General features: G+C 43.0%; 1 protein-coding gene across 5 annotated transcripts in view; it reads right to left on the minus strand.

The window, feature by feature from the left end:
* Positions 1 to 11,186, minus strand: part of Cfap206 (cilia and flagella associated protein 206) — a 41,090-nt gene extending 29,904 nt beyond the window's left edge. The window contains exons 1-8 of one of the 5 annotated variants that reach the window (XM_021160307.2): positions 11,031 to 11,186; positions 9,785 to 9,897; positions 8,934 to 9,017; positions 5,806 to 5,896; positions 3,580 to 3,768; positions 2,412 to 2,570; positions 622 to 830; positions 117 to 236 (exon numbers count right to left, since the gene is read on the minus strand). In XM_021160307.2, coding sequence (XP_021015966.1) covers positions 117 to 236; positions 622 to 830; positions 2,412 to 2,570; positions 3,580 to 3,768; positions 5,806 to 5,896; positions 8,934 to 9,017; positions 9,785 to 9,892 — 960 coding nt within the window. In that variant the 5' untranslated portion in view covers positions 9,893 to 9,897; positions 11,031 to 11,186. Of the gene's footprint in view, positions 1 to 116; positions 237 to 621; positions 831 to 2,411; positions 2,571 to 3,579; positions 3,769 to 5,805; positions 5,897 to 8,933; positions 9,018 to 9,784; positions 9,898 to 10,795; positions 11,007 to 11,030 lie in introns of those variants that run through there. The other 4 variants (XM_021160309.2, XM_021160310.2, XM_021160308.2 and 1 more) reach the window with 4 other exon arrangements.
* Between the last annotated feature and the right edge of the window lie 2,202 nt (positions 11,187 to 13,388).

Here is a 13,388-nt window from a genome sequence, read left to right on the forward strand (position 1 = left end):
GGATCTTTGTGATTTAAAGCCAACCTGGTCTCCAGAGCAAGCTCTGGGCCAGTTAGGGCGATATCCTGAGAGCCTGGTCCACAGAAGCGAGGAGGAAGGGGATGCCAGATACTCACGAAGACTTGGGACGTTGGGACCGCCGTCTTAGATTTTACTGCCATTTTCAGTTGTTCCAGTTGAGCTGCTAATTGTTTTATCATCATCTCTACTTCCTCAGCACAAGTAATTATATCTGACTGTGGAGGCAACGTGACTTGGATTCATATTTTATAATTTTACTATTAATACCATGTGATAAGCCCTCCCCGCCCCCAACTTCCAAGCGGCAATGACCCTGTCTGTGCTGGCTCCCTGCCAACAATGCAAAACGCACGCCCTCAGTTACAAATGTTCCAAATACACACACCAGTGCTTTCCGCGTGTTACCAATCCTACTGCCCACTACTGAAGAGAACCAACACAGTCCCACTAAGACCAAACCTAACTTTGCTGTTTCTGTTTTAAGCCCTGGTCACACCAAGGCAACGTGAACTTCCTGAGGTTGCCACCTTTGGGAGTCACCCCGTTCTCGGGGGAGACTTCGTTAAGCGGAAGATGCCAGATCTTGTGACAGTAGCTCACCAAAACAGTCTGCAGGAAGACCTCATACTGCCGAACATTGTACAGTGCTTCCTTTAACATATACGGCTGGAGTTCTTTGGCCATGAGAGGGTTGTTGGTTACTTTCTCAAGGATGGCCGTGTAGCGAAACGCCTGGTCCTGGGCAATCTGAAGCTGGGAGTCTATGTGCTGTGTGGTGGTTGGGATCGCTTCGTGGAGAATGGCCGGCACTGTGTGTCAGGGTGAGAGAGCACAGGCATGGGGGGGGGGGGAAGAGCCCAGAAAATAGTTGTATTTTAAACATTAAATTGAGTCAGCTTTTTTTCTATCAGATTAATAATAATAAAGGAATGTCTTTTGTGGCCCCACCCCATGCAGAAAAGAACTTATCCAGACCAAAAAAAAAATACCCCCAGAAAACAAAAAACCCACTGTCATAATAATATGAAAAGGCAGAATCAGATCTACTTTTCTCACTAATTATATGAAAATGTAGGCAGACTGTGGTGCTGTATCCTGTATTTGGCATCTGGACACAAAAAATAAACAGAGCAGTCTAGTAAGGGCAGGCCCTCTCTGACTGGTGGGAATTTGGTTTTTGTAATTTTTACATTTATTTAATGTAAATAAATAAATTTTGTGTATGAGTACTTTAACTACATATAGATCTGTGCAGCATGTGTGTGCAATACCCATAGAGGCCAGAAGAGGGTGCTGGATCCCATGTTCCAGTGCATGGCCTGGTTGTGAGCCACCATGTGGGTGCTGTGAATGGAACCTCGAATCCTCTTTAAGAGTAGCAAATACTGAGCCAGCTTTCTAACCCTGGAACTTGAATTTTTATGATAACTTTTAAAAATAAAAACAAACAAAACCCTCATAGGGTTGGAGGTGTAACTCTGTGGTTTCCCAGCCCCCAAAAGTTAGGAAGGCAGGAGAGAAGACAGCCAGGGTGGCTGACTGGCTGACCCTGCTGTTGGTGTTGATGTAGTGATCTAGGTAAAGGCAGTGACTCCTTCTCAACGGGTCTGCAGAAGTGTAAAGTTCACATGAAACGACTTCTACCGTTAGTTAGGTCCTTTATTAGATACTTTCTAAGGATTTGCAAACTTAAAGGATGCACTGTGGGTGTGGTGGTGCGTGCCTTTCATCCCAGCATTTGGGAGCAGTTGGATCTCTGTGAATCTGAGGCAAGCCTGGTTTACAGAGCAAGTTCCAGACTGTTCACGGTTACACAGTGAGATCCTGCCTAAAAACTAAAAATAAATAAACAACAAGGCATTGTGTAAGGGCCAGCACAGGAGTCGTTTCTGACTCTGCAGATCTTGGCATGTCTCCTCTTTGGCTTTTTTGTTTTGTTTATGTTTTTTGTTGTTTTTGTTTTTTGAGACAGAGTTTCTCTGTGTAGCCTTGGCTGTCCTGGAACTCATTTTGTAGACCAGGCTGGCCTCAAACTAAGAAATCTGCCTGCCTCTGCCTCCCAAGTGCTGGGATTAAAGGCATGCGCCACCACCGCCCGGCCCTCTTTGGCTTTTTCATCCCGTTAAATATACAGCACAATTTTCTTTCCAAGATGATCTTTGCTTTTAAACTAGTTTTCCTCCCCTTGGCTGGCACAGCGTTCCAACGCTGGATTCTGGGCTGCGCCCTCATTCCAGTGACTGACTCAGTTCCCCAACACTAGCTCCATGGTACCGAAAATGAAGAGCAGTTGTTTGCGTAGGCGGCGGGGTGTGGTGCCTGCTGCACTGTGAAGTGGCGCCTTAAGCATGCAGAACCTTGAGTGAAGAGCAGCCTAAAGATGCACTTACAATCATCAATGCCTTCTCCTCCTTTCCCACAGTCTCTGTTAAATAAGCGAATTCCGGTAACAATCATGGTAAGCTCTTTCAACTGGCGCTCTTTGTCCTTCTTACTGAGGGTCAGAAATGTGGCGAGCTCAGCCTGAGGGAAAACGCTCTGCAGAGCCGCTGAAGCAGAACACAGGAGAGACACACCTCAATGGACCGAAACGTGCTGGTGGGACAAAGCTGGCAGAACTCAGGTTTAAAGCCTCGCTCTCTCTGTACAAAGTCGAGGGATGCGCCTTTCTAGTGTTACCTACACAATTTATACTTATGAATACCTTCTGTAGCATGCATAGCAAAGGTTACCAAATACCAGGTCTGAGCTACTGAAAATAATGTTATTACCCCATGTTTCTGTCCTTATTAATTCATCAATTGGAGACAATAATCTTTCTAATTAAGGCTCTGAGTAGATAAATCTATACTTTAAAATAAGAATGGAAAACTGTAATAGGAAGGCCGAATACCTTGCTTAATTCCCTCCACTATATATTGGTTTTGTTTTGGGAGGGAAGGAGTCCTGTGGAATCAGGCTGGCTTCAAACTCAATACATAGCTCAGGGTGGCTTTGAACCCCTGATTTACCTGTGCCTTTCTACTTCCCAGGCCTTCATACATACTCAGATAGTTCTAGAAACCTGGGTGAGTTTGAACTACTTCTGTGTGCTGATTTTCCTTCAATCTTTAACAATTTTATAAAATGCAATGGCCAAGACTAAGGAGATGGCTCCATGGGTAAGGGGCTTGCTTGCCACATAAGCATGATGACCACAGTCTGTACCCCCAGGAGCCATGGAAACCAACTCTGAGCCAGTGCAGTGCCTTCCTATGAAATTTCAGTGTTATAGAGGGAAGACTGGAGATCCTGGGGCAAGCTGTCGAGCTAGACTGGCCAAAACTGGAATGGAGAGTTCTGGGTTCAGTGAGGGACCCTGGCTTGGTAAATAAAGTAGACATACAGAGGAAGATTCTCAGGGCCAGCCTCCGGCCCGCGCACACACACACACACACACACATGTGCACACAAGCCCCCATCCATGCAAAGGTATGGACACACATGCACAAACTATACACATGAATACAGTGGGCATATAGGTCTGCTTATGGAATGGAAATCATTTCTAGTTTTTACCTGTTGCCTCTCTGACAATCTTGATGTCTGTGGGGGATCCAAGCCCAGAGCGCAGTAGCACATAGCTGACGATCTTTCTGTAGAGATTTTCCAGCTCTTCCCTAGCACTTGCTCTATTGTCTGTGATTTCTCTGCTAACAATGCTTAATCTGGATTCTAAGACCCGATGATGTTCTTCAAGAAAGTCCTCTAAAATGAGCAAATAACACTATTTCGCATCTTCAATACTTAAAATCCACCTCAGATAAGGGCTCAGGAAAAACAGGTTCGTGTATGTCAAGTTCATGAAAACAAAACTCCCTGCCACCTTCCCTTGAGTGCAGGGATTGAGCCCCACTGAACTAAATCCCCAAACCATGACTTCTTAAGGTATAATGGTGAATGAAAACAGAGGGCAGCAAGAAGTCTAAATACAGAAATCTAGTAGGAAATGTTATTACAGAAAGTCAATAGAATATTCTGTCAAAGCATATGTGTAAACACACATAAGTGTGTAAAGACATGTAGCGCAGTATTATATATGGAGTCTATATACTCTTCTTTGGTTATACTTGTCTTAGTCCTAGTAAATGTCTTCTGAGTAATATTACTGATAATACAATGTCGCATTGTCTTAGTAAGGGTTTCTATTGCTCTATAAACACCAATTACCAAAAGCAACTTGGGAGGAAAGGGTTAATTCAGACATCACAGTTTTTCACATCATTGAGGGAAGTCAGGGCAGGAAGCTAGCCACAGGAATGGAGCAGAGGACATAGTGGAATGTTGCTTACTGGCATGCTCACTGGGGTTGGCTCAGCCCAACAGTGGTGCTATCTACCTCCCAGGGGTGGGCCCTCCCACATCAACCATTCATCAAGAAAACGCCCCACAGACTTGCCTATGGGCAAACATGATGGAGCCTTTTCCTCAAATGAGGTTCCCCTCTTAGGTGACCCTAGCTTATGTTAAGCTGACCAAAAACAAAACAAAACAAAACAAAACAACCCCTAGGCAGCAAATATATAAATAATTTATTCTTCTTTTATCTTCCTGTGTCATGCTGTGACTGGAGACCACCTTGACCACCAGAACAATTCTTGTAACTTAGTGAAATCTCTCAATCACAATTCAACAATGCAGCATTCATATCTATAATTTCACCACAAAAGCAACTGAGAATGTTTTACTAAATGAAAAAAAAAAGAAAAGAAATCAAATTTCTTTAATTTTATGGTCCCCCACTCACACCTTTGGGATTTCATTGTTATTAAGCAAAAAAGTAAGATATTATTTTACATATTTTACATACTGAATGTCTACTGCATAGAAAGAAAAAAAATAAAATCACCAAATGGTTAATATTATCGAATTATAGAAAATAGTTCATTTTCCTTTCCTCATTTGTAACATGCCATATATACACAATATATATATACATATATATTAAATATAATATAAAATAGTAAATATACTTAAATATGTTCTGAACTTAAATTCCCACATTCCTTTGGAGTAGTTGCATAATTAAAATATTATGAGATAATATTCAAAACCAAGAATAAGAAGATCTAAAAATTAAGAATTCTAACTTCAGTGGCTTAGTTTCTAGTTGTTACATATTAGTTCCATAAAGGTTAAAAATAGAAGAACTTGGAAATAAGCATATAGTTTCAAATCGACTTTTAGCACTCGTAAAGGCAATTGGCATTTTCCTCATCTGGATTTTCAACACTATCAGATATTTAAACATAGTGAACTGTTTCTCAAAGGTTGTACTCACTTATAGGCTTGGTATCCAACCAGCCCATACTATTCTATACTATATACTGTTGAGCGGAGCCTGAGGAGGTGGGCTCCACTGGAAGAAAGGTGTTTAGGTCACTGCAGGTAACCTTTTGGGGAGCCCCCTACCTCGTCTCCTCATTTGCATTTCAGTCATGACACATGCCCTGTCAAGATGTGCCTCCAGGCCAGCGCAGAAGCAACGGGGCTGACAGAGCAATGTGCTAAAACTCTAAACCTGGACCCACACAGGCCTATCCTTTGTGTAAACTGATTACCTCAGGCATTCTATGAATAACAGCAGAAGGCTGCCTAACCAATCAAAGGCAGAAAAATTCAAAAGACAGACAAAAATTAATGTCATTAAACGATTAAGCCTGTTATCAACCAAATTAAACCTTTCTTACCTAAGCTGCAATATCTAAAACTTTTAAGATGTATGAAAATAGGTATCTATGTTACCTCGACTTGTATAGTTCATATCAAAGTAGACCTGCATCTTAATGGTGTCCAGGGATGGATTTTTATTGTCCAGTAGCCGTGCCACACAAAGCTGGAAGAGAACGTTGCATGAATGCTTCTACTATATTTTTCTGAAACATTCAAGTGGTTGGTTTGTTTGTTTGGGTTTTGAATTGTGACACAAGGTCTTATGGAGCCCAGACTGGCCTCTTGTAGCCCAGGCTCTATCTTCACAATGTACCCGAGGTGATTTTTAACTTAGGATCCTCCTGTCCCCACCTCCCCATTGCTCAGATTACCACACCTGACTTTATCCAGGGAATGCCTGGGTATCCAACACAAGGCTTTTTTTTTTTTTTTTTTTTTTTTTAATGCATGCCTGGCAAGCAGTCTACCAACTGACGTATACTTGTCAAAACGAAAAGAAAGCGGGCAGAGCATGACAGTATACTCCTGAAAACCCAGCATCTCAACACTCACAAAACAGAGGCAGGAGGACCCACACAAGTTTTAGGCCAGCCAGAACTACAAACAAAAGGAAACCTTCAGTCAGAGAGAGAGAGAGAGAGAGACAGGGGTGGAGACACTGCGGCAGACAACTTAGCCCTGACTCCGTGATTGAAAGTGACAGTTGTCTAATATCCACTTATTAGTGAGTGCACACCATCCATGTCCTTTTGGGTCTGAGTTACCTCACTCAGGATGATGCCCTCCAGGTCCGTCCATTTGCCTGCAAAAATCAGGATGTCCTCATTCTTAATAGCTGAGTAATATTCCATTGTGTAAATGAACCACATTTTCTGTATTCATTCTTCTGTTGTGGGACATCTAAATTGTTTTCAGCTTTTGGCTATCACAAATAAGGCTGCTATGAATACAGTGGAACTTGTGCCCCTGTGGCATGATGGGGCATCTTTTGGGTATATTCCCAAGAGTGGTATAGCTAGGTCTTCAGGTAGATCTATTTCCAATCTGAGGAACCTCCAGATTGATTTCCAGAGTGGTTGTACCAGTTTGCAATCCCACCAGCAACAGAGGAGTGTTCCTCTTTCTCTACATCCTCTCCAACATGTGCTGTCACCTGAGGTTTTGATCTTAGTCATTCTGACTGGTGTAAGGTGGAATCTCAGGGTCAATTTGATTTGCATTTCTCTGATCACTAAGAACTTTGAACATTTCTTTAGGTGTTTCTCAGCCATTCGAGATTCCTCAGTTGTGAGTTCTCGGTTTAGTTCTATACCCCATTTTTTGATTGGGTTGTCTGTTTTTTTGGTGGTACGCTTCTTGAGTTCTTTATATATTTTGGATATTAGCCCTCTATCAGATATGGGGTTAGTGAAGATTTTTTTGCCCCAATATGTAGGTTTTCTTATTGACTATGTCCTTTGCCTTACAGAAGCTTTCCAGTTTCATGAGGTCTCATTTATCAATTGTTGATCTTATAGCATAAGCCATTGGAGTTCTATTTAGGAAATTTCCCCCTGTGCCAATGAGTTGAAGGCTCTTTCCCACTTTCTCTTCTATTTAGTTTCAGTGTATCTGGTTTTATGTTGATGTCCTTGATCCACTTGGTCTTGAGCTTTGTGCAAGATGACAAATGTGGGTCTATTTTCATTCTTCTACATACAGACAGCCAGTTAGACCAGCACCATTTAAGTGGATATTAGCCAAAAAGAAAAGAAAAAGAAAAAAGAAAAAAATCCATGCAGAATACACAAGATACAGTCCACAGAATTCAAAANGCTCAACAAGCTGAAGTGCCCAAGTAAGGATGCCTCAGTCTCACTTGGGAGAGAGAAGAAAGCAATCACAAGTGGGGAGGGAGGGAGGGAGAGAAGGACTTGGGAGGGAATGTGGACAGGGTGGGGGGCAGTGGGGGGTAAAGGGGAACCTGGTCTGAAACTTGGTGCGGAAAAAGGACTGAAGCCCTTAGGACCAGCAGAAAGAATGTAAACAGGCAACCTCAGGAAATAGGAGGTTGGGGGGGGGGACCCCAAGAATGCACCAGAGACCTGGGAGGTGAGAGACTCCCAGGACTCATAGGGAGTGACCTTTGAAGAAATGCCAGTAGGGAGAGGGAACTTATAGAGCCCACCTTCAGCAGGAAGACAGGACATCAAGTGAGGGATGGAGTTGCCATCCCACAGTCACACCTCTGACCCATAATTGTTTCTGTCTGAAAGAATTACAGGGATGGAAATGGAGAGGAGCCTGAGGAAAAGGAGGTCCAGTGACAGGCTCAAAGTGGGATCCAGCTCAAGGGGAGGTCCCAAGGCCTGACACTATTAGTGAGGCTATGGAATGGTCACAAAAAGGCACCTATCATGACTGCCCCCCCCCGAAAGACCCAACAAGCAGCTGAAAGAGTCAGATGCAGATATTTGCACCCGACCAATGAACAGAAGCAGTTGACCCCTGTGGTTGAATTAGGGAAGGCTGAAAGAAGCTGAGGAGAATGGTGATTCTCTAGGAGGACCGGCAGTCTCAATTAATCTGGACCCCCGAGATCTTTCAAACACTGGACCACCAAAAAAGACAGCATACACTAGCGGATATGAGGCCCCCCAACACACACACAGCAGAGGACTTCCATGTCTGTGTTTATTCAGAGATGAAGCACCTAACCCTCAAGAGACTGGAGGCCCCAGGGAGTTTAGAGGTCAGGTGGAGTGGGAGGTGGGGGCATCCACGTGGGGTGGGGTGGGGTAGGGAGGAGTTGTGGGATGTGGAGCAGTCGGAGGGTAGATGGGGAGGGGTGGGGAATGGAATATGGAATGTAAAAAATGAATTACAAATAAAATTATATATAAAAAAAAGAAAAGAGAAAGTGACAGTTGTCACTTTCTGAGAGGATCTGACTGGAATGACTATTCTGCCTTTGTCTTTCCCCTTCTTGCATCAGGGGGTGTGGCACTTACTCGGACATGGAGGAAAGCCAAGGGAGGGAGCCCAGGAGGCCAGCAACAACCTAAGTACCTCAGACACTGATCTATTAGAAAATAACCCCTCACTTATTTACGCCACCCTCTGTGTCTCTTTATAACCTTGCTGAAGACAGGCTGGAAAACATAGTGTGCTATTTAAAAATCTGAAAATAGACAATCCCACACACGAGGCCTGTCAATCACCTTAACAAGTTTCTGCACGTCAGTCTTGATGAGGGTCCTATCCATGTTAAAGCCATTGCTGGGGTCTAGGACGACAGCTTTCACCTACAAACAGAGCACAGCAACTCATGTTACTCATATCATGAAATTAATTCATTTCTGTTTTTTAACCAGTTTCCTTGATGTTCAGCTAGTTTTCTTACCACTCTCCCTCTTTCCTGCTTTCCTTATAGGCTGGAGAGCGAAAAAGACATCAAAGGTGAATATGGGCTAGAAAAAAAATACATGACAAAGAGGCTGAAAGCAACAGTTGCCATTTCAGAGCAGGAAATGGTATCTCGTGTTCTCTTTATGTGTTGCTAACCAAAGAGCAGCACAGAAACCAAAGCAAGGCACATTTGAACAAAAAGACAGGTTAAAAACTTCACAGCGGAATATTACTGAGGTCTCTAAGGGTCACGAGATCTCCTAAATCACCTAAATCAGTCACGAAAGACGCTTTGCAGACTTTGAAAAGATGCCTTTTTACTAACATCTGACGACCTCAATGTTTTCAAATAAAAAGCATCAGGAAAGCACCCAAAGATCTTTTTTAAAGATTTATTTATTTTAACTTATACGAGTACACTGTAGCTGTCTTCAGACACACCAGAAGAGGGCATCAGATCCCATTACAGATGGTTGTGAGCCACCATGTGGTTGCTGGGAATTGAACTCAGGACTTCTAGTGCTCTTAACCACTGAGCCATCTCTCCAACCCCGCTCCCAAGAATTTTTAAGGAAAAAAAAAACAAAAAAGAAAAACAAAAACTCGATACCACAGTTTAAAATTTGTTTATAACACAATGACTTGCAAAACTAATCGATCTTACCATAAAAGCAACCACCGTCTCTGAAGCGATCTCTCCGTGGGCTGCACATTCCTGTCCTATTTCTCGTATGATATTCTTTATCACACTCTCTGCTTGAGTGGGAGGCATTGTGGCTAAATGAAGCAATAACTTTCTTTTAGTAATTTCATTTATGCACTTTTCCTGGTTAGATTCCATTATTAGATCTGGAATATCCACACTGTCTACTGAGTTATTACTATTTAAGTTTTTAATTATAATCTTGTTTCTTCCTGGGATTTTTTTTCCCATTTTAAATGACTCTAATGACAGAGAGTAACTGGGATTTTCCCCGAATTTAAATCATGCCACCCTCAAAAATATATATTGTGACATTAAAAAAAATTAATTAGGGATGGTGGCACATGTGTTAAATCCCAGCACTTAGGAGGCAGATGCAGATAGATCTCTACGAGTCTAGCCTGGTCTACATAGTGAGCGAGTGAGCCAGGGCTATGAAGTGAGACCCAGTCTCATAAAAAAATTACAAATAAATAAATAAATAAATAAAAGCAAGCTTAGGAGAATTTGGGTGAAAAAAGAAAAAAGAAAAAAAAAAAAAGAAAAACAAACAAACAAAAACCCAAGCCCCTGTGTAGGCAGCAAGACTACAGCTTGTAAAAGAAAGTGCTAATCAATATATTCTCTAACGGACCTTTCAGAACTGTAATACAATTTCATAACTGTAAGAAATTTTTTTCTCGGATTATTCCATCCTTGGCATTATGGACTCTAACAAAAACATTAAAAGTAAATAATGAAAACGTGAGAGCTATGAACCTCTAAAAAAGAACTCCTAGCTGTTACTCTCATCTATTATAAACTAGGGAAGAGTTAGGTATGTAAGTCAGGGCTCCCGATTTTCCCGAGTATCAGTAACAACCCAGGGGAGCGTGCAGGTAAAAGGAAACAAAGCCAGGAGTGCTCTGAGAGGTGGGAAACGCAGAACTGGACTATCAAAGGTCCAACCACATCTTCCGGAGAGACAAGTACCTCGCCTCCTTGGAAGCCAATTTGCTCATCTGAAAAAGGAGTGCTGTTATCACCTTCTCCTGAACTTAGAGTCTACTGTGGTTAGAAAAGTTCGCAGCTTGGCCAAGCAATGCCAGCCATCAGCGAGCATATCTGTGGGGACGTCAGATCTGCGGGCCACACAGCCAGGTTGACCCCGCTCCTTCCTGCACGCTTGCGCAGAGCGAGATGCCTGCCCACCCACTCTGTAGGTTACCTACTACCAACACTAGTTCTGTAACTGTCTGACGTCCGTCTTCTCGCCGGTACACCCGAGACTTAACGGCCTGGAGCTCCCTGGGCGCTGGGCTTGGCCCGCACGCCAGCCGGCCGCGGCTCTCCGGGCCAGCCCCAGAGCCTAAGCGGCAGTCACGTAACCGTGGAAACGGAACGCGACGCCAGAGGCTTGGGGCGGGGTCTGGCTATGGGGTGTGGCCAGGGGGCGGGGCGGACGGAGGAGGGCGGGAAGGGCAGCTGAAATGGGTCCTCTGGGATGACACCTTGAGAAGAGGGGTGTAGGGTTCTCCCTCAGCCTCCCAAGAGACAAGAACTCAAGTCCCAGGCGACAAAGTCACTTTGGCTACACCTCAGTTTTAAGACAATGATACATGAATTCTAAAACAAAGGTTTGATGTGCAGACGCTGTTTGTGTTGATAGTGTGAAAACATGCAAAATACATCTTTTGAAGAGGATGAGAAAGCCTGGGGTTCTTGGAATTCAACGTTTATAGTTTTGTCAAAAGAATGCTTTCATGTTCTCTTTCTGAAAGGAAGTCTGTATCCTGATGTTCCATAGTAAAACTTTTCATTTGTGTCAATGGCAGTGGGCTTTGAGGTATCTAAAGCTCATGACATTCCTGGTTAGCTCTCCCTCTGCCTGCAATTTGTGGACTAGATATAACCTCTTGGCTACTACTTAAGTTCCATACTTACCTGCCTGCTACCATGATTCTCCATCATAATGGTCATGGACTCACCCTCTGAAAACTGTAAGAAAGCCCCCAGTTAAATGATCTCCTTTCTAAGTTGTCTTGGGCATGTTGTCTGTCACAGCAATAGAAAGGTAACAGGAAAGACTGCAGGTAGGAAGACAAGAGCAAGTCACCTGAACACCTGGTTTGGACTTCAGCTCTGCATCCATGATGCCAATCTTTTCCTCCAGTATCAACACCTCCATGTTTTTATTGGAATGAACCAACATTGATTTAACAGTAGGCATGCCCTGCTTGGTGTATGCCTACATCCCTGGTCTCTTCTCCTTCACACTTCTCACTCTCATCTGTCACTCAGACCGTTAAAGTTTCTTATCTTGTGTTGTGAGACAGATTTTTTTTCTAGGGAGATGCAACACTTTATGCTTTTGTTCACTCCAGAAGAGGCACCCACAAGGAGTCAGACAGAGAGAGCCCCAGTGGGTAGATAAGTAGGGAAGTGAGGCTTTAGGCAGATTAATGGACTTTCTCTTAAACATTTAACATGATCCATTTCCTGCTTCTCCAAGACAAAGGCCCTGTGGGCTCTTTACACTAGGAGGAACTGTTTGGTGGGACTGTAAAACCTTTCACCAAGAGGGGCCAGAACCGACCAGTTTCCCTCTTTGTCAGGATTATTCAATCCCTTTTGGTAGCCCCCAAATCACTAGTTCTGAGGGAGAAACATAACCCACACCTTTCCCCAAACCTCATGAAGCTCACCAAGCTGGCTAGCTGGCTGGCCAGCCAACCTCAGGAATCCACCCGTCTCCTTCTGAGATTGCATGTGTGCCCCACACCCTCAGCTTTTGTAAAATGTGAGTTCTAGGATCAAATTCAGGTCTTTGTGCCTGTGAGGCAAGCAGTTTACTGGCTGAGCCATCTCTACAACTCCTCTTTATATGTCATTCATAAACAAAACCCTGTAATGCCTATGATTCCATTGAAAGAAACTTAATGTCGTCTTGGACTAGGTCAGCGGTGTTCACACTGATTCGTGATTGCTTCTCCTTCATGGTGCTCCAAGCCTATTTTATATCCAGCCTTAAGACTCAGACATCTTCATGTCTTATCAGGGACCCTACTTCTTATATATCATGTAACTGAATATATGTATCATAATTGGCTGAAGTGGTCCTCTGCTACTGGTTATTTGACATGTTCTCAAACTTTGATATTATAAACAACCCTTGGATAGATATGGTTCAGGATAAAACATTTGTTTCACACGTAATATATTCAGGGATTATTTTCAGATATGAAATTCTAATTTTAAATTCTTTTTTGACATAATCCTTCACAATCAAAAAGACAAAAATAAATTTTCTGCATGTTTGTTTGTGGCTTGATAGTTTATTTTTGATTGCTGAGTAATATTCAGTTGTAGTCCTATTCTATAGTTTGCTTGCCCACTTATCTATAATTTATATGTAGTTTATTGGTGTCTTATAGAAGAGACTCTCATTCCATAGCCCAGGCTAGACTGTAAATCACCAGCTGGCCTCAAACTTGTGGCAATAGTCCTGCTTCAGATTCTTGAATGTTGACATTATAGGTATGATCTCTCTCTCTCTCTCTCTCTCTCTCTCTCTCTCTCTCTCTCT

This window comes from Mus caroli, chromosome 4 (genome assembly GCF_900094665.2).
Source record: "Mus caroli chromosome 4, CAROLI_EIJ_v1.1, whole genome shotgun sequence".
Classification (NCBI taxonomy): Eukaryota; Metazoa; Chordata; class Mammalia; order Rodentia; family Muridae; genus Mus; species Mus caroli.